The sequence below is a fragment of the Ahaetulla prasina genome, chromosome 7, assembly GCF_028640845.1.
Source record: "Ahaetulla prasina isolate Xishuangbanna chromosome 7, ASM2864084v1, whole genome shotgun sequence".
In the NCBI taxonomy this organism is placed as follows: Eukaryota; Metazoa; Chordata; class Lepidosauria; order Squamata; family Colubridae; genus Ahaetulla; species Ahaetulla prasina.
In genome coordinates, this window is record NC_080545.1 from 59,641,313 (window position 1) to 59,668,562 (window position 27,250).

The following is a 27,250-nucleotide window of genomic DNA, read 5'->3' on the forward strand; positions in this document are numbered from 1 at the left end:
AGAAACATCTAGTAACTAATAGGATCTGAGCAAGGATGGGGGTGTAGATCAGAAGCATCTCCAATCAGCTTCTCACAGAATAGTCTCTAATTGTTATCAATACCACTGGCAAAGTGGTACAAAGTGGTACGGGTCTGGATGGGGAGGAACAGGCTCAAGCTTAACCCCTCCAAGATGGAGTGGCTGTGGATGCCGGCACCCCGGTACAGTCAGCTGCAGCCGCGGCTGACTGTTGGGGGCGAGTCATTGGCCCCGATGGAAAGGGTGCGCAACTTGGGCGTTCTCCTGGATGGGTGGTTGTCTTTCGAAGACCATTTGATGACCGTCTCCAGGAGACCTTTTTATCAGGTTCACCTGATTCGCCAGTTGCGCCCCTTCCTGGACCGGGATGCCCTATGCACGGTCACTCATGCTCTTGTGACCTCTCGCTTGGACTATTGCAATGCTCTCTACATGGGGCTCCCCTTGAGGAGCACCCGGAGACTCGTTAGTCCAGAATGCAGCTGCGCGGGTGATAGAGGGAGCGGTTCGGAGCTCCCATGTAACACCCATCCTGCGCAGACTGCACTGGCTGCCTGTTGTCTTCCGGGTGCGCTTCAAGGTATTGGTGATCACCTTCAAAGCGCTCCATGGCTTAGGACTAGGATATTTACGGGACCGTCTACTGCCATCTTCTATCTCCCAGCGACCGGTGCGTTCTCACAGAGAGGGACTCCTTAGGGTGCCGTCAGCCAAGCAATGTCGACTGGCGGCCCCCAGAGGGAGGGCCTTCTCTGTGGGGGCTCCTACCCTGTGGAACGAACTTCCCCCTGGACTTCGTCAACTATCCGACCTTCGAACCTTTCACCGCAAACTTAAAACTTATTTACTCCGTCTAGCTGGACTGGCTTGATTTTAAAATTTTTAATTTGCTTTTATGGGTTTTAGATTTTTGTAAATTTTTATAGGGTGTTACTGTATTTTAAAATTTTTGGCCAATCGAATAAGTTTTTTAAGGGGTTGTTCTTAATACTATATGTACTGTTTTCTTTGTATTTTATTCTGGCTGTGCACCGCCCTGAGTCCTTCGGGAGAAGGGCGGTATACAAATTAAAATATTATTATTATTATTATTATTATTATTATTATTATTATTATTATTATTATTATTATTATTATTATTATTATTATTATTAAAGAGACTAGTTGTCAAGCTGAACAGGCAGCCACAATGATTACTATTCTTAAGTAACTTCAAAGTATTTGTTTCTGAATTGAGAGCTTTTTCTAAATTCTTTACTAATCTGGTCATTAAAGAATAGAAGAATCCTGCCAAGCCAAGAACTTGCGTTCTCCAGCAAGCTGAATCTCCTTACAAAAAACAAAACAAAAACCAGTTCTGCTGACCATACACAAACCTAGATCTGTGTTATCTCAGTATTGGAAGTGGTCTTCCTCAGATTCAGGTAGTCACCAGGCCAAGTGGTACTAAGAATTCTGTTTAACACAGGAAGCAGGCAAGCACAACAGCAAGCTCAAGTATGATTGAAATCTCAGTCCTCTGGACTTAAGCCAAAGGTACCAGTAGGGGCAAGACACTGGAAAGGGGACTAAAATAAGCTGTCAAAATTCTTGAACCTCACCCACAGCCAGCCTCCAGTTTGTTGCCAAAGCCAACATGACTTCAGATGTAGAAACAGGTTGCAGGTTACAACTCAAATATTGGGAAGTCAATTTCACAAAACCTTGTATGCAAATAATTCATGCAAAGAAAAGTGATGATTCCCTAATACTAACAGTGATCAAATTTAGGGATCAAAAGTCATTGCAGAGTCCAAAAGAAATATAAATCCAGATCAACGAAGAAATCCAGCCTTCAGCACCTTTGTTTTCGCAAGGGAATTAACAAATTAATTTTTACTGATCCTCCAAAAAACAAATCCTATGACAACCTGTGTTCTAGCCTTAACAACGCAAACTCTATCTACAATCTGGATGCACAAAGAAGCAAAAAATTTGTCACGAATTAAAACAACAGGGAGAATTACAGTAGGAACTACTGCAACTGTTGTAAATGAAAATAGAGTCACAGCATAATTGCATGCCATCCTCACGTCTTGAATGTGAAAACTGCACAGACAGCGCCATGAGTCTGTTCTCATTTACATTAACTCTAGTGGTTCCCACTACTATAGAAGTACATACATAACAGAATGCATATATGATTGAAAATTCTAGAGGAAGTAAAGCACCTATGCTGATAGCTGAAACTTGCAAACTTACCAAAAATCATTTCCAAAAATAATCAAAAGTACAAATCATGATATCAATCTCCAAAATAGATTGGTGCAGAGATCATGGCCTCAAGACGTTAGCTTGGAAATTTTTACATACCACATATATGCAAGCTAATAATATACAAGGTACCTAGAATATACTTGAAGTATACCTAGAAACCAGAAAGCTACATTATTTGGCTTCACACTATCATTAGCTACACAATAAGCATTCTGCCACATGGAAACAAGCCTACTCTCATAGATATCACCATTCACTTGAGAGCCTGCAACATCAACATCACTAGAATCATAAGCCTTTAATGGATTCTTGTAGGACAGCTATGTGAACTAGTCCTTCCAGCTTGTCAGTCACTACTTAGCTTTCATTAACTGTACTGTTTGTCCAGTTTTGTAGAGTACTATAAAGAATTCTTAGGAATAATGTCAGCTGCATATACCAATAGTCAATCACTTAGCCTTGTTGTCCTGCTCACCAGATTATGGACTCAGGTGGACCACCCAATTAAATAGAAAGATCCCCAGGTGAAGAAAAAAATATGTTAATATTTTTATAATAAGCAAGAATCAATATGACAACTAGAACAGTAATAAAGAATTAAGCTTTCACTGAAACATTCTTCTGCCTATTCCTTCAAAATTCCTAGCTAAGAATATTTGTAGAAATACTTCTCAGCTCATGTTACTTCTGAATATTAATGTTTTCTTCACGCATTGAGAACAAAAATTGTTTTGAGCATTAAAAAACAAAGTTATCCCTACAATTTATCATACACTGCAGCATAGCATGAAGAAACATTGTGATATAAACTTCCTTGTTCTAGTTTTTAGGATCAAAATTAAGGACTGACAACTCTAATTATTTTTTCTTAATGTAAGCAGTAAACTAAAGTAAGAAAATGGTACTGACATCAAGCCATGAACTCCCCTTTGTCATATTCATATTCAACTTCAAAAGCTATTTGAGAACTCAAGTAACTTCATTTTACAAATAAACCTAGTGGAGTTTATGCAACACACAAATCCCCTAAGCATGCTTTGCTCAGTCCTCTTTCCCTATCATATGATAGCCTTATAAAGATGACATACTAAGGTAACAGACTTCCCACAGAACATGTAGAACCTTAATCCTTTTTCAAACTGAAAGCAAATATGATAAGAGAGATAACTATCTGAATTTACACAAGAGGGCCTTCAAAACTTTAAATGCTTCAGAATCTAGTAGAAAACCCAATCATGGCACCACACAAGTTACAACCCTTTGTTATCATTTAAATCTATGTACAAACTTCATTTTCAAATACAACAAAACTGGTCCGAGTAATAATGAAAAATCATACTGATGTTTCAGCATCAAATCAGATTGTGGCTTCCAACAAATCAAGTGTATTTTATGTTGCCAACCAGAAAATAAGTAAATTAGTCATTAAACATGAATCCCAGTGAATTACTACTATAAACAGGTCATGATTCTTCAACTGATTAGAAAGATGGTTGATATTTCTTCCACATATATGTGAAGACCCCAGCCTTCTTGGGAGTAAGCCTTACCAGAGAATATTTTCAGACTTACTGCTGGATGAGCATAAAGGTTTTAACAGGGAAAGACAAGGAAGGGCAAGGGGAAATTTAAAGCAAGCCGATAAGAGACAGAAAGCAACACAAAAAGAAGTTATATAAAAACTATTAAACTCTACCAACTGCTCATAAAGAGGCCCAGCCTTAAAACAGCTGATTTCCCTGATGAACTGAACCATTTCTTCCAACAGAAATGCCAAGTAGAAAGCATAGAAGCCAGCTTCTATCAAGAAAACCTGCTGCTTTAACTTGGGGCTTGGGCTCACATTCTACATTTGCCTATTTCAGAGGGCATATGGTGAATTGCTACTGCCAGCATGGCTTTTAAATATCTGCAAAAGAAACAAAAATCAATGTGATGATAATGCCAGCCTTATTTTTCAGCGGGGGATTCTCCAATGAAAAGCTCGCTGTACAACAAATCATCACTCTTCCTTTTATTTCAATGTCATAACATTACAGGCAAAAATGTCAAACAGATCCTATCAGGCATTTTAAAATAATTATAAAATGGTAGGAATGTACATGAAGGACATTGTTTATATACATATAAACCATGATTTAACTAAATCAGACCATTCATAGTAACCATAATGCACTAGAAATAAGCTTCTTTTTAAAACATCCAATTCTCATTTTCCTTAGGGCATAATTACACTTTATTAATCAAAATATTGTTTACTTTTCAGCTAAAAGGTTTATTCATGCAAAGCATGTATGTATGCATGTATGTGCTGTGTCTCCAGGGATTTCCATTTCATTACTGTTGCAAGTATGGGAACTGGCTTAGTAGAGATGATAATTTTAATTTAATCTTATAATTCATAACTCTGTTTATTGGATTAAATAGAAATATTGTTTTTAGAATCACAATAATATGGAACACATCTACTTCAATTCAGTGAAGGGCCCAATCTTTCTGCTTAAAATTCCCTGTGTTAAAATAAACATTACGTTTTTCAAATTTGTAGAGCCTATTTGTAGACAATGGAAACATCAAATCCTTCTCATCAGCTAATACCAATAGAGAACTCAGCTCAGATATATCCAGATTATTTGAACTATTTATAAATAAATAACTGAACTTTGCATATCTACCAGGACTATTTAGACTAAGTCAATTCCATAAATTTGGATAGACAAAAGAGGAAAAATACAATATAATTTGATAACAGATATTACATCATTCATTTAATAAATGTAGAGATATAAATTGATATAAATTGCAAATATCTTCAACTACGTTATATTTCTGGACTTTAAAAAGAGTTGATTTAACTTTTGTAAGAGAAGGAATGGCAGAATTTCTTTACTTCCCCCTTTTATTTGTATTATTTATTATTATTATAAACTTTTATTCATTAAACATGAAACTCAGTCAACTGAACATTTAAAAATATATCACAAATATCATTGACTGGTGCTGATGGTTTATACGGGTTGCGGTCAGCATCCTAGGTATTATTATTATATTATTATTATCAATATTATTACTATTACTATTGCTACTAATACTATTATTATTATTTAAGATTTAATCTTCAATTCAATTTACAGTCAGGGACTGGTAAAAACGTAACAGTTCAAGTCCTAACCAAGAACCTAAGAGCTGTTAAAGTAATGTGTAAGTATATAGGCAGTTCCGAGTAAGGTGGTTTTTTGCAAAGTCAGAATATACAGAATATACAGGCCTGATAAGTTCAAAATTTCCATGCATCTAGGCAACCCTTTGGATATTGCTCCACAGCTATTACTATTGGTACAACCATTGTTTTCTTCCTTCATAATCACTAAACTTCAATTTGCAGATCACAGTATTTCATTATTTTTTTCTAATTGTTTCTCTGTTTTGCTGCATTTGAACCCAAACTTGTGGCAAAGCTTCTAGTGTATGATTTTGGCAACAAGATCATGACATTGTAGATAATCAGTTTGTCAGATTTTGCTGCAGCCACTGATAATCCACTGTTTCATCTTTCTTTTCGCTTAAGTGGCATTTGCTGTTGTTACTGACATGTTGAATTTTTGATTTCATGGAATTGGTCTACACTACAAGGCTTGTTCTTGGGCAGCCAAAATGAAGCCTTCAGTTTCTTTCTTCATCCCACTGATCTCAACCATCTCCATGTTAACTTTGTATCTACCTTTTCTTCAATGGCCTTCAGGTATTGACTGCCTATAGACTTCTTTTTCCAGTTAGAAACTCGATGCTCAATTGTTTCTTTTCGATATTCTGCTTTCAATCTTGCGGTTTTCAAGAGGTTTCTCTTGTTCATCTCCTTCAACAGAGCTTCTTTTGCTTTTTTTTTATGTAGTCATTTAAGCCATATTTTTCCTCTTCCAGTTCGTTTCACCTGTAAGAATCCTCTGCCACCTTGAGATGTGGGCAAGTACAATCGATCAATATCACTTTTTGGGTGCACAGCATGGTACATTGTCATTAGTTTTCTTGCCTTTCAATCCAAGTTATCAAGTTCTAGCTGAGTGCAATCAATTATTACTATTACTATTAATGTTTTTGTTGTTACTGTAATTTCTCCATGTCATATAATATATGTGGGTATATGCATAATTTTGTATTTATTTTATTACATTTATGTAGTGTATATTGGAGGTGGAGACCCATTGCATACAAATGCAACAAAATTTTATTTTAACGTATGCTCATTAGTGTACATTCAAATTGACAATAAAGTTATTCTACACTGAATGCTTCTGTACTGAAGACAATTCCTTGTGTGTTTAACCACACTTGACCAAATACAAGTATTCAAAAAAGGAGGATCAGCCTAAAATTCCTATTTAGCCACAAGCAGATTAAATCCACCCACCACCTTGAGTGCTGTTGACCCTTACTTAACTCTAACCAGGTGCTGACATTGAGACGATTCCTGTGCATAGGCTTTTAGCAATAAATCAATTCAATTGAACCTTCATGTGTAGATCTGATCTTTCACACCTGGCAATTTTTGATGATATAAAATGAGATTTAGATTTAAAATAAAATAATTTATGCTTTTTGAAACCTCACTTGTCAATATTTAGAGCTAAGAATTCACAAGAGGCTTTTGGGGAAAAAATTATGTTGTCCCTATAGAACAGTAATTGTTAACCTTTTTGGCACCGAGTGGTGAAATTGAAGCGCGTGTATGCGCACTAGAGCACCAAAGCCCAGAAAAGAGCAGCTGTCCAGTGCACATGCGCATGGTTGCCAGCTGCTCTCTTCTGGGTTCTGGCATGCACATGAGTGCCGACCAGCTGATCTTCACGCGAAGACCAGCTGTCCGTCACGCATGTGCACGATGAAACCCGGAAGAGTAGCTGGCCACCGCATGCATGCCCAGAGAGGGCTCTGCGTGGCACCTCTGGCACACGTGCCATAGGTTCACCATCACAGCTACAGAATGTTTGAATTCAATATATAACTTACGTCATAAACTTTGAAGCAGTTCTTACCCTCTATTTTAAAAAGACATGTATATATATTTCTACATACTATTTTGATGGCAATGTATATATCTGCATAATATTCAGAATTTAAATATATACACAATATATTCACTTACCTGAATATACATGTAGCATTTCATTACATGCAAGAAAAGGGGGGGGGTATAATGCAAAATATTTTAAGTTCCATTTAGTTCAACAGAATATACTTAAACCAGTCAGCCTATGCATTTACAGAAGAGCTTAGTGGTACTTTCTGCAAGCAAATGCCTGATATCAGTCTATAAACAGTTCAAATAAAACCCATAATTAAGTCTGGCTGGATTATGCAATACATTTGAAAACTAAGGATTCTGATTAACCACTTCTCACAATTAATTTAAGGTCAAAATGCTTCTGGGATTTTAAAGACAAATTTTATTTATAGGCATTTTGTTTTCCAATAAATATAGTTTAGTGGTTATATCTTAGAATGTAAGTAATATAATAACCAAACATTCAGCCGTTAAGCGTTCTTAAAATAAATAAAAGCAGTGTAAATCCACAGCAGAAGTATTTTGAATATCAGAAAAATGCCAAAGGGGATGTCAAAATACACACTACAAAGGCATATGCTATGTGAATATCTAGTTAAACAAAAGTATTATATACAAGCTGAAGCAAAATATATTAGATAGTAGGCATTGTCAAAATCAGATATGTATTTCACTAATAGTTTTAATTACACTATACTACAAATATGTATTGTTTATGTTTATCAATCAAATATGGAAGAATTTACATCTGTAAAGGTAGATAGATAGATAGATAGATAGATAGATAGATAGATAGATAGATAGATAGATAGATAGGTAGGTAGGTAGGTAGGTAGGTAGGTAGGTAGGTAGGTAGGTAGGTAGGTAGACAGACAGATAGATAGATATACACGTTTTCTGAGGTTTTCGCAGGTGTTTGGTTATTCGGGTTTTCCGGGTTTTATGCGAGAATTTTACGCGGGAGAAAACCTGGAAAACCCGAATAACCAAAGACCTACATATATATATATATGTTTTCTGAGGTTTTCACGGGTGTTTGTATGTAGGTCTTTGGTTGTTCGGGTTTTCTCCCGTGTAAAATTGGAAATGTCTTGGCAACGTTTCGACGAAGTCTCATTCGTCATCTTCAGGCTTCAGCTTCGTGCTTCTGGGAGCAATGTGTGATCGCAGCTGTTAAAGCACGAAGCTGAAGTTTGAAGATGATTTAATGAGACTGTCGAACGCTGTTAAGATATTTCACTTACACGGAGAAAACCCGAACAACCAAAGACCTATATATATATATATATATATATATATATATATATATATATATATAAATATATATATATATTTGGTTATTCAGATTTTCTCTCACGTAAAATTGGAAGTGTCTTGGCGATGTTTTGACAAAGTCTCATTCGTCATCTTCAGGCTGGTGTCTTCAGCTTCGTGCTTCTAGGAGCAATGTGTGATCGCAGCTGTTTCTTCCTTTTAACTGCTAGTGGGGGTTGAACTGATTGGTTGGGAGCTTGGCTGTGTTCTGATTGGGTGGGGGTGTGTTCTGATTGGTTGGGGGCTTGGCTATGCTCTGATTGGATGGTGGGGTTGGCTGTGCTCTGATTGGATGGGGGTGTGTTCGGTTTGGGTGGGGGCTTGATTGTGCTCAGGTTAGTCTGAGTTGCAGGGAGATTTGAGTTGATGATCTGCATTGCTGTTGTTTGGCTTCGCATTCGTGGTCATGCCACATCTTCATGGTGGGTGTCAGTCTGCTGCATGTATGGATTGGAGGGGTTTGAAGTGGCTAATGATGCAGTTGCGGTTTGGCTTCTGGTCCGTGATCGTGCTTCATCATCGGTGTGGGTTTGAGTCTGCTTTCCGCGTGGACTTCGTTGAAACGTAGCCAAGACACTTGCAATTTTACGTGGGAGAAAACCCGAATAACCAAAGACCTACATACAAACACCCGCAAAAACCTCCGAAAACATATATATATATATATATATATATATATATATATATATATATATATATATATATATATATATATATATATATATATATATAGCCAGCTTTTAGAGAAACCGTTTTAAAATAATCTCTCTTGCTAAAATATATGAACCTTTTATTATGCTATAATGCAATCAACTCGGGGGACAATACCATCACTAAAAGCATTTGTCTGTTGAAAATGTGATTTTAATACATATTTATCTTACATAAGAGCACAATACATACACCATATTCTATATAGAAATCCCAGATGATACTAGCACAGGTATGATGGGAAAATTATGGATTTCAATACTGTCCCCTGAACTACAAGACAGATATTGTCCATGGCAATTGGCATTACATTGGCCACATTGAAAGCACAAAGTTTAGAAGATAGTCAAGGCAAAGACATAGGGTAACAAAAGGAAGTTTCCAGGAAGTGTGGAAGTGAGAAATGTGTTCAAAATATGCCCTTGTGGGGCTTTTTTGCATCTTAACATGATTGGGGGGGGGATCTGTATTCCAAATTAAGAAAAGGAGGAAAACCCTGGTAATGTACGGGTTATAGATAAAACCAGATTTAACAAAGCTAGCCATAAAGATCTTAATTCACCATAATGTAGGATTTAATTCTATGCACAGGATCATTTTTAAAAGATGCAAATTATCTTTAAATGTATAGTCCGATACCCGATAATACTTAACACAAGACAGACAAGTTACATACACACCCAAAATTGCTGTTTGTTTTGCTAGCTTCCTGCTTTAGTGGTACTTTACACTGCATGTACAAAACATCAATGATGCATCTAACCTATTTAAGTCTCTGATAAGCTACTACATTATCAAAGGCTTTTTAAAAACACAAAAACAAAAAATATTATGAACACTAGTAAGGCATTAATACAAGTCGGAAAAAAAGCCAAGATTATACTACAGTTTTTAGGTTGATGAAATCAGACAGTTTCAATCCAGCTTTGTTTTTTAAAAAAGCGATTGTCACAATTGAAAAGGGGAAAAAGAACACATTAAAACAAACTGTACAAAGGCAAAGTAGAATAACAAAATATTTTACTAAAACATAAGATTTACAGAAGATTTTCCAGACAAGCCATACAAAATGGTCACAAGCTTTTTCTTGAAAGGAAGATTTTTACACTTGACAGCAGAATCACAATATTATTAGTGAATGGATCTTTAATGTTCCCATTTTTTTTTTTCAAACAACCAAGCTTGTCCAGCTACAGCTAAGTTAGACTTGGCTAGAATATAACTGGTTAGCTGCTTTAACCAATGCAATTAGCATCACCATAAAAAAGGGAGGAAGAGCCCACACAATTAGAACAAAAACCCCTGCAGCTAACCCTGACTACTTTCATTCACAGTGCTTACACTTAACTCATGATGGGAAAAAATCATTAAAAGCAGAGATGTGCTACTGCTTTTAAACAATTTCACAAACAATCCTGATGATACTTCTAGCCTCTGCTCATGCAGAACAGGAGTGAATTAGGACAAGACACAGATTTGCTAATGTGCATTTAAATCACCAAAGAACTGATGTCTGGGTTTTTATTCTGTAAAGTTTTCTAAGACTCTGTCCATTACGTGAAAACAAAAAAAAGGAAGAGGTCTTGGCAGAACAGGAAAAAGTGATGCACACTAATTTAGAGCACATTTTAAATATTATTCATGGCATATAGCCTAGTCCATGCTCTGGCTGTAAAAAAAAAGGAAAAAAGATATATTAGTCAAAAAAGTAAGGTACAGAAATTTAAATATATTCTCTTTGCTCCACTTATTTGATTTTGCTGAAAATCTGTTACAGTATTCTATCTATATTTGTGCCATGGGTTTCCTTTTTTATGAATTGATAAAATTCATAAAATTCGCATGATAACGACAATGTTATGCAGCATTTATCATAATTAGTTGTGATCGGTATGTCTCATTTGTGACACTAAAGCAGTACCATTTGGAAAAGTAATTTATCTAATGTTTTTTTCTGGTATATACAATATGCTTATTCAAGTAACCTTAACAAACTAGCCGGGAAGTAAACTTCATCAATGGAGGGTAGGCAGAAATGATGCTGAACCAGATGTTAGTCCTTCATTTTAAAAAGTTAACTGCTTGCATGTATATCTATAAACTGAATATGTTTATAGAATGAAAGCAAAAGTAAAGCAATGTGAAACACAGGAGGGCCCTACTCTCTTCAAATCACCCACATCAGAAAGAGAAAGAGAGGAAAAGGGGATGGTGGTAGTAGGTAGGTATCTTGAAGGGAGGTACTAGACCTAGAATGAAGATACAACACCTGTTTCTATGGCTTGGACTTCATTGGTCTTCCACTGCTCAGCTACATCATTTGCTAGTGGATCATCTGGGTTGGGTGCGCTTAACAAAGCCTGGATTGATAGCAGAACTGTACGGATCTGCAAAGCTGGAGACCATTTATCTGAGGAAGCAAGTGAGAGGGTACTACAGCAGCATTTCTAATAAAGACACTCTTTCTCCCACACCTCCCAACTTGGGACATCACTGAAATAATTTCTGAATATCTTCACAATCTGCTAAAAGAAGGTATCATTGTAATAATGATTCCAAAATGCTTACCTTTCAAAATATCTAAACATATTCTTCCCAATTTGTCTACATTAGGATGATAAATTTTGGTCATGAAACGTACTTTCGGAGCTGCCATTGGATATTCTTCTGGAAGGAATAGTTCAAGTTTAAATGTCCCACCCTCAAAGGGGGAATCCTGTGGCCCTGCAATGACCACATGAAAATAACGTGCATTGCTTTCATCTGGTTCTGCCTTTATGCCAGGAACAGGTTCTGCCAGCAAGCGCTGGGTTTCCTGAAAGAGAAAAAAACAACACAGCAGTTGTTGGTAAGAGTTCATGCCTTGAAATGACACGATTCAAGGATAAATGCTGCCATTTCCTTATCTCTTCCCTCTTCCACTGTAAATGCAGGTTTGTCTGTTGGAATAACTACTAAAATCGTGGCTCAGCTCATCTATCAAAGTTTTCTTAATGCTGTTGTCTTTCTTTGGGGCCAACTTTTTTTCCTATTAATTTTTAATACAATTTTTTCTATATTTGAGGTCTTCTGCTGCTGTAAACACCTGCTCAAATTGTCCTTGATCAACATTCTATATAATATCTATGTAACCTTGCAGCTCTTGCTCTGGGTTCATCTGGGGACATGAGACCAGTGACTCACTGAAACCTGAAAGTCTTAGAACTAATAACATGATTGTTTGCACACAGTTGTTGTTATTTTGGAAGTGAGTTTCTACCACACTAGATGAAACACATCAGCTATCCCTGCTCTTACTCTCCTGATTAACAGAAGAAATAATCAGAACCACCTTCTAATACAGTACTAAGAAAACTACTTTTAACATGCATGGTTAAATATAAAAACTGTTTCATAAAAAAAAAACTTTAGTTTGACAAATCAGGCACCAGTGTGTCATCAAATTTCTTATGTTCTTTCAGATCTATTTGAAAAACAGATTTGAAAAAAAATTACTAAGAGTTGACAATTTGTTTAAATTTCTATTTGCTGATATCTTTTAAGTTTTCAGATATACCTTGAGAAAGCACAGAAACTGATTTTGCTAAACAAAATAAATAAAACCTAAACTATTTATTTATTTAATAGAGTCTAGATAGAGATATCTAGACTCTAGATGGATGGATGGAGAGAGAGAGAGAGAGAGAGAGAGAGAGAGAGAGAGATACTGTACACGACAATATTCAGTAGTGTTATGAAGCATAACGCTACCTCATTCATAGTATTATATTTTTCTATGCTTGTGTCTGAAAGAACTGCTTCTGTTCTCTGAGATTTACAAATGTTTTCTTAGTTTGCAAAGTAAAATCTTCTTTTATTATTAAAAAGTTTTGTTTTAGTTTCTCTGCTCCAATTTCATTAGAAAAAACAGATCTGTATCTAACAATGAAGAAATAATTATTTAAAACCAAATGGATATTTTATCTTAAGATACCTGAATCCAGTTTTGTTTTTTACTATCAGAGGAAAGAGATCTACAGCCTCTTTGGCCATAGCAACTAGTTGAATACAGCACTTTTTTTTTTTTGCATTTATATCCCGCCCTTCTCCGAAGACTCAGGGCGGCTTACACTATATTAAGCAATAGTCTTCATCCATTTGTATATTATATACAAAGTCAACTTATTGCCCCCAACAATCTGGGTCCTCATTTTACCTACCTTATAAAGGATGGAAGGCTGAGTCAACCTTGGGCCTGGTGGGACTTGAACCTGCAGTAATTGCAAGCAGCTGTGTTAATAACAGACTGTCTTAGCAGTCTGAGCCACCAGAGGCCCTTGTACTTGCTACACAATTTATACAGTTATATATTGCAAATACACTAAGTATATGTGACACATTTCAAACTCTTAAAGAAATACATTAAGATTAATAGAGATATGGCATAATTCATTGCCATATCCCTATTAATTTGGAGCCACAAAGACATTTCAGAATAGATGTATTTGTCAATGCCTCCTTAAAGAACTACAGAGTACAGAGTAACTGTGAGATCCCATGGAAATAAAACATTTAAATTATAGAGCTATTCACACGGTACAACAAGATGCTCTGAGGCAGATATCTCTCCCTAACTAAAATTTATATTTTCCTGGGTTGCATGAATGTTATAATGCCCTAGGAAAAGATACATTTATAAGGTTATTCTGATAAAATGTGACATGGGCACCCATGACCATTCTGAGGCCATATCACACCCTTAAAGATTAACAAAATACCTTAAATGCGCCAATGCTCTACACTCTTTTTCACAGCAGTTCCCACTGAGATGGTTTGTCTTTCCTTTTCTTCCCTTCCTTCTCCTTAACTCGTGTACAAGTTTCTGAGTTCACCCATTTTGGGTGAGCTTCTTTGGTTTCCTGAACCATGGCTCCTTTACCAAGCCATTTCTGGCTAGATTCTTGTAACATGCTGTATCAGAGTAAACAAACCTTATTTGGTATCTGACTCAAGACTTTGTCCTTTTCTTTTACTGAGTGCCATCCGAAACTAAGATAAATCCTTTTCTTTACCTAAGCAGATTGATCATTCTACAAGTATCTTATCACCCCTTTATTATTCTCACAGTACTTTCTCAAATCCAGTCCTATGTGGTTCAGAATACAAGCTGTTTATTTTATTATTATTTAATAGATTTCTATGGCCATCAAATCCAGAGATAGTGATTCTGGGCAGTTAACATCAAGTTTAAAAAGAGCTAAACACTAAAAACAAACTCTCTTTTTACGACCCTGTAATCCCTTAATTTAGGTAGATTATCAAAACAAAAATAATTTAAAAACCAATACTCCAATAAATGCCAACATCTTACAGAATGGACTCATTCAACACCTGGTCCAATGCTTGAAGAGGGAAGTTTTCAAAGCCAAATAATAGGCCAAAATGGTCAAGGAATTCAAATCTTGGGCAAAAAATGTTGTATAATATAGGAGCTGCGAAGGAAAAGGCATATCACCTGGGTCCCATGAGATGGCACTGTTTCATGGAGCACATAAAACATCTCTAGATTTTATGTGACAGCAGAAACATAAAAAGATAAGGGGATAAGCTGGTCCTTTGCCTAAAAGGGCTTTATCACTAGAACCCTAAATTGTACCCAGGAGCCTACGGAAAGCCAGTGCAGCTTGCAAAGAAGTGAAGTTACATGAGTGCACCATCTAACTGCCTACACTACTGCATTCTGGAACAGTGATAGCTTCTAAATAGTATTCAAAGACACACCCATGCATATTACAAGAATTCAAATGGAAAGTCACCAAGGCACAAGTGACTGTGGATATTAATCCAAACATAATTATTTACTTTATATGCCAGCCATCTCACTATAAAATGACTCTGGGCAGCACAATTGGTGCACAAAATGGATTTGTGCAATGGACCTTCTGACCACAACTGCTACCTGTTTTGCAAGTGGAACTAAAAAGTCCAAAAGGACCCCAGATTGTACGCTGGTTTGTCTAGGGAGTGTTATCCCATTCAGAACTAAAGATGGAACATCCCCAAATATTTTATTTATTTATTTAATTTATTTAATTTATATATTGCCCTTCTCCCGAAGGACTCAGGGCGGTTTACAGCCATGGTAAAAAGTACAAATCAAAAAGTTAAAAAAGCATTTAAAAACTAATTAAATTAAAGGCTGAAAGAATTATAATAGAACTATATTAAAACCCCAATAAAAAACTTCATTAAGCCAGCCCTGCACGATGGAACAGAAAGGTCTTTAGCTCGCGGCGAAAGGTCCGGAGATCAGGAAGTTGACGTATCCTCGGAGGCAGTTCATTCTAGAGGGCAGGAGCCCCCACAGAGAAGGCTCTCCCCCTGGGGGTCGCCAGTCTACATTGTTTGACTGACGGCACCGAAGAGACCCCCTCTATGGGAGCACAAGGGTCGATGGGAGGCTATTGGTAGCAGCAGGCGGTCTCGTAGATAACCCGGTCCTATGCCATGGAGCGCTTTAAAGGTGATAACCAACACCTTGAATTGCACCTAGAAGACCACCGGAAGCCAGTGCAGCTCGCGCAGGATAGGTGTTACATGGGAGCCTCGAGTTGCTCCCACTATTACCCGTGCGGCCGCATTCTGAACCAGTTGGAGCCTCCGGGTGCTCTTCAAGGGGAGCCCCATGTAGAGAACGTTACAGTAGTCCAGGCAGGAAGTGACGAGAGCATGAGTGACCATGCATAGGGAATCCCGGTCTAGAAAGGGACGCAACTGGCGTATCAGGCGAACCTGATAAAAAGCCCCCCTGGCAACGGCCGTCATATGCTCTTCTAAAGACAGCAGTGCATCCAGGAGGACGCCTAGATTGTGAGCCCTCTCCGTGGGTGCCAATGACTCACCCCCAGCAGCCAGCGATGGCGTCAGCTGGCTATACCGGGACGCCGGCATCCATAGCCACTAAGTCTTGGAAGGGTTGAGTCAAAGCCTGTTTCTCCCCATCCAGACCCGCACAGCCTCCAGACACCGGGACATCACTTCAACGGCATCGTTGGGATGGTTTGGGGTGGAAATGTATAGCTGAGTATCGTCAGCGTACAGATGACATCGCACCCCAAAACCACGGATGATCTCACCTAGCGGCTTCACATACATGTTGAACAGAAGAGGCGAGAGTACCAAACCCTGTGGCACCCCACATATGAGGCACCTCGTGGCCAATTTCTGCCCTCCTGCCAACACCGTCTGTGACCGGTCAGAAAGATAGGAGGAGAACCACCGCAGAACGGTGCCCCCGACTCCTAACCCCTCCAACTGGCGAAGTAGAATACCATGGTCGATGGTATCGAAGGCCGCTGAGAGATCTAATAGGACCAGGACAGAGGAACAACCCCTATCCCGAGCCCTCCAGAGATCATCCACCAACGTGACCAATGCTGTCTCCGTGCTGTACCCAGGCCGGAAGCCAGACTGAGATGGGTCGAGATAGGCAGTTTCATCCAGGTACTGTGGGAGTTGTTGTGCCACCACACTCTCTACAACCTTCGCCACAAAGCAAAGGTTGGAGACAGGACGATAGTTCGCTAAAACAGCTGGATCCAGGGAGGGCTTCTTGAGGAGAGGCCTCACTACGGCCTCTTTCAAGGCAGCAGGGAAAACACCCTCTGTCAAGGAAGCGTTGACAATTCCCTGAAGCCAGCCTCATGTAACCTCCCGGGTGGTCAATACCAGCCAGGAGGGACACGGGTCCAATAAACATGTAGTCGCGTTCAGCCTCCCCAGTATCCTGTCCATGTCTTCAGAAACAACCGTATCGAACTCTTCCCAGATAACATCCTCAAGACCTATGTCCGTCATCCCGCCCGAATCCACCCAGTCAGAGTCCAAACCATCCCGAATCTGAGCGATTTTATCGTGCAGATATTGTCCAAAATCCTCAGCACGCCCTTGCAAGGGGTCCTCCTGTGCTCCCAGATGGAGGAGGGAGCGGGTCACCCTAAACAGGGCGGCTGGGCGATTCTCTGCCGATGCAATAAGAACGGAAAAATACTCACGTTTTGCCGCTCTTATCGCCACTAAGTAGGTCTGAATATGAGACCTTACTAGTGTTTGGTCAGATTCGGAACAACTGGCCCTACCCCCAATATGGGGGTAGAAGCCTACAACCCAGATCCTGTTTTTTCTCGTCCAGGTCCCCATATCCTAGATATTATGAGAAAACCTTGAACAGTTGATTGGCCCAGAATAGCAATGTATAGTTAAATATAATCAGCATATTGATGGTATCTAATCCCATGCTGACCAATGATATTAAGCAGTGGCTTGATATAGGTGTAAAATAGGAATGGGGATAGGGTCTAGAGCTAGATTTTTCTCCCCACTAACTGAAACTAGACCAGAAGGAGAACTGCCACAATAATATGCTTCCACTAAAACTAGTCCATATAATTGATGGTATCAAAAACTACTGAGAGATCTAGGAAGACCTGGATAGATGCATTTTTCCATTCCAGTCTTTTGAAAAATTACCAACAAATGTGATCAAACCTAACTCGTTATCCAGGTCTGAATCTTTACCAAAAAGCAAGATTAACGTGTTTTTGCCAAGGTCCTTAGCCACCTCCACCTTGCAACTCAGCTACCTTCTCAGCACTCGCTATAAAAGGAAGATTATAGACAGAATGAAAATTGTCCAGGACCATTAGACCAGCAATGGTTCATTAAGGGAAAAGACTACTGCTTCTTGAGAAGTTGGCAGGAACTCTTCCTCCCTCAGAAATGAATTCACCATTATCTGGATCTAATTATATATTGTCTCCCAGGAGACCTTAACCTACTGAAAGGAACATGCATATACCATGTGGCCTGGTCTATTTTCTCAAGACAAGTGATAACCAAGCCAGACTGTACCTCAGTCAACTCCATACAACTTGATATCCAGAGTTACACTCAGAACCTTCACGTGGCCTTATAGATGTTCCCTTAATACCACCTTACACAGATCACAGATCAGATCATTTTGAAAAAGCTGCCAGTCCTGCAGTGGAAAAATATTTTTTCTTGAACTCTTATCACAAGGTAATCCCTAATAAAGTTTTTTACCGTTATTATACTATATTTAATATCAAAATCTATGGACATTAACAATCTATGTTAGAACTCCATGGACAAAAATACCTTTTAACTGCCTAATATAATCCTTTAGTCTTTCTCACCACCATTTGTCACTTGATCTTTTCTTTCCATGCCTAATTGTAATTTTTAAAAGAACTATTATTAGATCTCAGTCAGGAGTCAAGAACTTGATTATCAAACAACTATGACATGGTAGTCACAGCTGCAGATCTTCTTTCCTGATCAATCATTAGTTCTTTTTACATCTCCTTTAATTCTGTCTAATTCTTAGTTCTGCATATATTTAGAGTCACTGAAGGATTTCCAGTTACTAGAGTTTCTCCCGATTCATTCAGAAAAGTATCTGAAAATAATATTTTCTATTTATTGAAATATATGTGTCCACATTATTAATCTTCATCTTATTCTGATTGTAGCATAGTGACATTTGAGGCATCCTAAAACTTATTTTGTCATATCTATATTAATTTATTTCATACATAATTATTTAACAAATAATCTGATCAGAGATTTAAAATAAAAGTTAACAAGCTACCTACAGATTAGGAAATGTTTATTATCTCCAAATGTTAGTGAAGTTCCCATTCTCTCTTAATATTGGCCATCCCAGCTGAACTTCTTAGAAACTGGATAAATAATATGTGGAAGGCATAATATACCCTATCAATTTAAAATATAACATCAGATAAAACAATTATGTTAATGAATCCAAAGATTCTAGAGATCTATTTATAAAAATACTATATCTATTATAAAAAAGGATGGACACTTGAAGACCTCTTTAAAACTTTCAATTTAACATACTGAATCATATTTATAGAACCAGTTTTTCAAATGCACTTTTGTTACTTTATTAATGCAGACGTTAAATTGCTGCCAATGGTACAGAACAAATGTACAAACTGTTACTGGTCCAGAAATGATTGTACTGCAGTGCACAGGCACAGTGAGAATATAGCAGTAAAAATCAGAAAAAAGTTTGTCATTATAAATATGCAAGAGTTCTAGAAAATTTTAACAGCACATTATCATCATACAATATGAAGTGGCCATCAGGTCCATCCTAAAATCCCAATTAAAGAAGTCCCACCAGTTATATAGATTATATTTGAACATACTAAATATAGAGCAAATCCAACCCTTCTTTGTATAATTAGTTCCAAATAACTCCATTTTTTCTTGTAATATTTAATGGTAATTTGCTATCCTATAGTTTAAATTCATTATTCTTATCCACCCCAATTTTCTATAATAAAATATATATTTTTCAACCTCTTTTCACAGAACTTTTTTCTAATCTCCAATTATTCTTCCTGATGTCTTCTGAATCTGGTCTACCGTTTCTGAAACTTTCTTACAGCATGGCAAACAGTACAGTACATAGTACAGGTAGTTCTCAACTTACAACCACAATTGAGACCAAACTCTATATTAAGTGAGAAATGTATTAAGGGAGTTTTGCCCCATTTTATGACTTTTCTTTCCAGATTTGTTAAATGAATCACTGCAGTTGTTAAATTAATAACAGGTTTGTTAAGTGAATCTAGTTTCCCCATTGACTTTGTCAGATGGTTGCAAAAGGGGATCAAGTGACCCTGGGACACTGCAACCATCATAAATGTGAGTCAGCTGTGAAGCATCTGAATGTAAATCACGTGACCATGGAGATGCTACAACGGTCATCAGTGTGAAAAATGGTCATAAGTCACTTTCTTCAATGCCGTTGTAACTTTGAACAGTCACTAAATGAACTGTTGTAAGTGGAGGACTACCTGTACTCAAAGCAGATCCAACCAATACAGAATAAAGAGAATTGTTATCCCTGTAATCTGAAGGCCATAGTTCTGTTGATCCAACCTAATACTGCATTTGCCTTTTTCTGTAGACATATCAAAACATCCACCAATATTATTTGTAATTAATAATTATTCCAAGATCTTTTTCACAAGTGACCAGACTACATATTTCCCATTCCGTGTGTTTGATTATTGCTTCCTAAATGAAAAGCACCACATTTACCTCTTGTGAATTTTGTCAAAATGTTGTCAATTTTGTGAAAGCAAGATATGTTATTTTAAAGCATTCCAATTATCAACTGAAGGAAAAAAATGAGATATCTGGCAAGACTAGTCCCTTGGAAAAATTATTGTAACTTCTGGTCATTATTACTGTTTAGTTTTCAAGATGTTTACAAACCAATTTCTTTAAACTTTGCTCCTGAATTGTCCAAATCAAAACATAAAACTAATGTATTTGTTGGCGGGATCATTTTTTACAGCAAAGACACAGTGTTCCATCATCTCTTTCTCCTCATTCTCAATGTAGGGCATGAAAGATTTTGACACTACTTTTAGTTTTGGGAATGTGAAGCCAGAAAGAGAATTGAATTAGAAACACTTGAGAAAAGTAGCAACAAATATGAGCCAGTTTAAAGAACATACAAATATTGATGGAGCCCATGATACATTCATATTTTCCCTTTTCTTTCTTTCGCCAGGGTGAGCTAGCTCAGAGATGGGTTTCAGCAGGTTCTGACCAGTTCTGGAGAACCGGTAGCAGAAATTTTGAATAGTTCAGAGAACCGGTAGTAAAATTCTGACTGGCCCTGCCCCGATCTATTCTCTGCCTCTCGAGTCCCAGCTGATTGGGAGGGAATGGGGATTTTGCAGTAACCTTCCCCTGGATTGGGGAGGGAATGGAGATTTTACAATATCCTTCACCTGGAGTGGGGTGGGAATGGAGATTTTATAGTATCCTTCCCCTGCCAAGCTCACCAAGCCATGCCACGCCCACCACGCCACACCTACAGAACCAGTAGTGAAAAATTTGAAACCCACCACTGAGCTAGATGCCTTGTTTCTACTGTAAAAAAAGGCCTTTTTTTTACATCTCCCAGGGAGCATTATTGCCTAGGGGAACTGAAATGGTGCATTTTTGGTAGATGACACAATTCCACCTGAGCAAGATTGTTCTGATTTTTGAAGACTAGCCAGATGCAATCCTTGATTCATCTGCAGATCATGATGATAAGATAGGAATTATAGCCAAGATGGGACATTTGAAGAATTACACATGGCTATCCATAACTCTGAATCTCTCTATTCTGCTCAATTAAATTGTGATTGGTATCCAACTTGTGCTGATGCCTCTTTAACTAAATCTAGAATTTGAGTGGAAGGAAAAGATACTTTCCTGACCCCAATAAAACGCTAAATTCATCTTTGTCATGAATGTTGGTTTAGACCACGGGTATCAAACTCGCAGCGTCATGTTGCTATCACATGACATTTCACAACGTTTTCCCCATTTGAAAAGCTGGGGTGGGCATGGCCTGCAGATGATGCATCTGGCCCGCAGACTGCCTGTTTTGACAACCCTGGTCTAGGCACAGATATGATGATGATGATAACGTTTGGCTAGGTAACACACAATTTTTTCTTGGTACAGAGCAATGTTTAAAGTTATGGCACTAGGGAATGTTACTTCATGCAGGGAGTTCCAAGCTGACTCACATAAAAGTTCAATCAGGGCTCAGGTTATGACTTGTAATACTAGCTGAAAACCCCACAACAGATACTTCTGGATAGCTGTTAACAGGGAGCTGTTAACAGGGATCCTTCCCACTTAGGAATCTCTTGATGATGCCAAGAAAGGTTCAATGCTTCCTGGTAACAGGACTAAAGGGAAGGCTGATACTTATGCAAGATCCCAATTTATAGAAAGGTCAGGATCTGGGGAATGGAGTCTGATATTGGTGATATTATTTTTAGCCTGTCTACAGATAGCTCGCTATATGAGCCACTAATATACACAAATAGAAGTTCTTTAGAATGCTAGGACAGCTTAGTTTTGTTATTGTACCTCAGGTTAACAAAATGTCCACTCAATTTCCATACATTTGGCTACTAACCAACTAGGTTCTGAGTAGGTGTATCCTCTTGGATGATCCCATTGTTAAAATGTGAAAGATTTTACCAGGTCCGAGTACCAGGGATTTGTGGACCAAATGAGTGTTATTCATATCAGCACCATTCTCAGATATTACAACAGACTTGGGAGTCTCAGGCTTAGTGGAACAAGGATTATATCATATCAGGTATATCACCCATATATCTGGGTAGTGCTAAAGGAAATATGTTTGCCTATTCTCTAAGAAAGAATGCAATTAATCACTCATTCTTATATTTGGTGGCTGTTGCTCAGAGATCCATTCCTTTTGTGAAGAGACATTTTTCTCCTCCAGTTGTTTCCAAGATTTATCTACGGTAATTAGCTGCAGGTTTGTATTATCAACTACAATGGCTAGTAACTAAATGTAACTTTGAAATGCCAATGTAATCATTCCAAATAACACCTGTCTATGAATAATTTGGTCAAGTAAACCAAATCTACCAAAAAAAAAACAACCCTTTCTTCAACCTTGATGCTTTCTTCTCAGTTTGGATTAAAACTATTATAAGTTGTTCCATTATTGTAATAATAGTGTTATTTACCTGCTTGATCATATCAAAGGTCTTTTTATTTCAACATTCCATTTCCAAAATGGTCAACAAGAAAGCTACAGGAAGGACATTTGAGCAAATAAAAATTGGCTTGGTGTTGCTCCTTTAGTAATATTGAACATTGTGAACTAGTTTTGTAAGTTACCAGTTAAAAGAAATTTACAGTTGCAGTTTTAACTGGTGTTTTACTCCAATGAAGAGATATTTCATCACTAAAGCTGAGCCTTCCCAGAAAAGTCATTCTAAAATACAAACCAATTAATTGTATCTTGGAGAAAGCCATAAGACTACAATGTGTTAAGGATTTTAGTATAAGTTATCAAAGTACATTATTGTTTGTATGTATCATGTGTGTGCATAGTTCCTATAACTCCTAGTAAACACTAGTAAATTTTATATTACTAAATTTCTAATTATATTTATCAAACAGCCATGGAGACGAAGGAAAAGTGAACAACTTCCACCAGCCAAGGGTGGAGGTAGCTTCTCATACATCTGCCTTGCTTCCTTCAGCATAACTGAGTCTCTGGGAAATCCATTCTGGCCCTATCACCAGTGGATATGCATTTCCTTCCTATACCCCTCTTAGCTAGAGAAGTTGTAAGTGCTCTATTAACACTGGAACAGATTTTCATATTCAACTACAAATAACAAAATACATATAGAAGACTGACAATTTGTAAGTGGATTTATTTTAAGTCAATCGATTGCTTTAACAGTTAATTCACCTTCATTTCTTCATGGTTTTAATACTATACATTGAATTCTGCAGAAAGCGAATTATGCCACACACACAGAGGCATCAAGAATCCGCCATAAGATACATGCATTCAAATGAAAATATTTTAGCTTCTATCCAAATCTGGATTTACTCAAAACAAAAACACAGGAGGTGGGGAAAGGAGCTGCAAGGCAATTTGGCAAGCGGTGAAAGCACAATTCCTTAAGGAGGTACTCATGAGTCATCGCTAAACTGACCATCTCCTTCCTCCTCGTGGGAAGGGAGAGCACGCTCACTTCTCCCCGGATTAGCTGTTTATCGGAAAGAAAAGAGCAGAATTATTTCGGCGGCGAGTGTAGAGGCTGCATATCAGAGCTCTGGGGAAGCAATTCAGCTGAGCCGTTTCCACCCGCCTGCCGGCCGGCCGACGCTACCCGGCCCCGCTCCAGGTCATACATTTCTAGCCAGTTGCCCCATCATAACACCTCCCTCTTCGGCCGCAGAATAAACCAAGGGAAGGGCGGGGCAGGGACTGAGGGGCGGGTGGACCGCGCGGTAAAGGGCCGGAAGAGGGGAGGGCCGGAGAGGGAGGGGGCTCGTGCAAGCCTCCCCGCCTGAAATTCCCATTCATTCCCGGCAGGCTGAGGTGCCGAGGCCTCGCCCGCGGCGCTCCTTGCATCCGTCACGCACCCATCGGCCGTCGCTCCTTTGCACATAACGCGCACGCGAGCGAGCGAGCGAGCGCGCGCCTCGAATGGCGGTGGCTGTTCCCTGCCGCCGCCCCCTCGCCGCCGCCCCCCCCCGCCCCGCAGCAGCGGCGCGGGCAAGCGGAGTGACACCACTGCCTGTCTCCCTCACCGGAAACGCCGCGCCCCCGAAGCATTTGCTCCAGGCTCTCCCGGCCACGAGCTACACGCGGGGCCTGCCTCCAGCTGCCGCAGGGGAGAGGAAGGGAGGAGAGGAAACAGACAAGAGGAGAAGTAAAGCGGGTACCTTAATGATCCTGCGGGGCAACCCAGCCATCTTGTCTTATCAGGATATAGTCTCCACTGGACCTCGACTCCGCTCGGGGCTTACGCGCTACCGGAAGAAGCCCGTGATTCACTTCCCGTAACGTCACCGCAGCACCTCCGGGGGCAAGCTGGGAAGTGTAGTGTCAATTGCCAGCAAGAGAGGATGAATGAACCCAATGGTTTCCTAAGCGGGAGGACTCTAGAAGGCGCGGCTCTTAGTCTCCCTTAAAGACGAGAACGTCTCTCTTTGCCTGAGAAAGGCCGTTCTGCATTCTGTTGCCTAAGGCAAAGTAGCAAAATTCTCATCCCAATGAGGGGTTATTTTTTCTGCCTGAACAACCATGGTTGTTTAACCGTTATTTGCTTGAATCAATTAAAGTTGGCTGGGTTTACACAAAAGAATAAAACACTAAAACAAACCACGTAAAAATTTAGCACTGTCGAGTTCCTTTAGGTGGACCACGTGATAATCAAAAAAGTAAACATTTTAATATGGCTTATGGGGGAAATATTAAATATTTTAAATTAGTTTGTTATGCTCGCTCCCAAATACACTGACTTAAGCACATTTATACTTTAGCCACCTAATGAGAAGGAAGGACTCACTGGAGAAGAGCCTAATGCTGGGAACGACTGAGGGTAAAAGAAGGGGATGACAGAATGAGATGGCTGGATGGAGTCACTGAAGCAGTAGTTGTGAGCTTAAATGGACTTCAGAAGTTGGTAGAGGGCAGGCAGGCCTGGAGCAGTGGTAGTCAACCTGGTCCCTACCGCCCACTAGTGGGCATTCCAGCTTTCATGGTAGGTGGTAGGGGTTTTGTCCCATACTGACGCACTTTCCTTTTTTTTTATTTAATTGACTTTTTTTAAAAAATTCATAGCATTATTTAAAAACATTTTCATTAGGTTTTCATAAAATTCCCCGTGACAATTTAAATTTCTGAAAATATACTATTTGTATCACCCGCGCATAAGTTTAGTTCACTTTATGTATGTGAAACTAAATGGTGCTATAGTGCGACCACAAACAAAAGAGCCTTGTCCCAGAATAGCTCACGTATCTCCCCCCACACCACCCAGCTGTAACAGACAAGCAGAGCTGGTAGCCGACGCTCCCTCCAAACCCAATCCACAATGCAAGAGAGGCATGTGCAGACGATGATACATGGTGTATTACTGTGGAACCAGTGGGCGGTTAGAAAATTTTACTACTAACAGACATACAAAAGTGGGCGGTAGGTATAAAAAGATTAACTACCCCTGGCCTGGAGGAACATTGTCCACGGGGTCGCGATGGGTCAGACACGACTTCGCAACTAACAACAAAGCACATTTATTTCTGCTAGATCTACCAACAAGATAATATTTCATTGTTCTCCCTCAGTACACAGGTAGATCAATATCCTTAAGCACCTAGGATCAGTGGTGGGTTGCTACAGGTTCGCACCTGATCGGGTGAACCAGTAGTGGCGGGAGGCTTCACCCACCCGCCCAGGTGCTTCTGCGCATGTGCAGAAGTGCCGCGCATGAGCACACACAAGCAAACTGGTAGCAAGGGGATTTGGAACCCGCCCCTGCCTAGGATTATCAGAGTTGAGCAAAAGGAAGACATGATCTTTTTATCCTCCTGCCCTCCATTCAGCAAGCACAGGCTTAAAATCAAATATTGTCAGGCCTTTTCAGTATCCCTCCTGGATCAGCTTTTCACCATGAGGCAGTGCTTCCCTAATGAATGCTAATGGCAAGTTAAGAAGGTTGGTGATTTTAATTTGTAGATTTGTGCTCTGGAGACAACTTTCCCTATTGCCTGAAATTAATAAGACCTTAAATTAGTTACAGGCTTAAGAGTTTTGGTTTTAATAAAAGAGAATATTTGTAGCTCAGGGTTGAATTATGGAGTTCCTTGATAGTCTGTTTGGTTGTTTTCTTGCAGACATTTCATTATCCAACTCGGTAACATCAATACTAGAAGGGACATACAAGACTTTTACCTACTAATTGGCTCCAGCACATTCCTGCAATTAAAAAAACTGATGCTGGCAAAAGTAATTTCATACACATGTAGGTCTAAATACTTTATTTTCACTACAATTTTCCCCAATTTTGTTGAGGATGCCAAGAAAGTTAAACAATCAGTGTATTCCACCCACCCATTTGTCCAATTCTCCATGGCCTTCCTTTCTTCATATATCTGATAACCTTATGCCTCAGTGGTCATATAGACAAGTTAGAGACCATCAATTTAATGTAATACCTGTGCATAAAGGCAGATCATATCAAACATCTGTAATGCTATCAGTGCTGTATCTCTCTTGCTGTTAAAGTCAGTACATAACTATTGTCATTCCACTGCATCCTAAACTCGCATCTTGAGGCAGCTGTCTCATAATGCCGATTAGTAATTTAATATTGTTCTCATATTGCATTTGCACTGAAAGCAAATTCTTTCATGCCTTCATATTTCAATTGCAATTCTATTTTCAGTGTCTCTTCTGAATCCAAGACTGGAATGATAGTTATCTGATCATGAGGCCTT

At 38.8% G+C, this 27,250-nt stretch overlaps 1 protein-coding gene across 1 annotated transcript; it reads right to left on the reverse strand.

The window, feature by feature from the left end:
* Positions 1–10,367: 10,367 nt before the first annotated feature.
* Positions 10,368–24,839, reverse strand: UBE2N (ubiquitin conjugating enzyme E2 N). The gene is made up of 4 exons (XM_058191129.1): positions 24,695–24,839; positions 11,933–12,179; positions 11,634–11,774; positions 10,368–11,033 (listed from the first exon to the last, which is right to left on the reverse strand). The coding sequence occupies exons 1-4, from the start codon at positions 24,722–24,724 to the stop codon at positions 10,993–10,995; spliced, it is 459 nt and encodes a 152-aa protein (XP_058047112.1). The 5' UTR covers positions 24,725–24,839; the 3' UTR covers positions 10,368–10,992.
* Between the last annotated feature and the right edge of the window lie 2,411 nt (positions 24,840–27,250).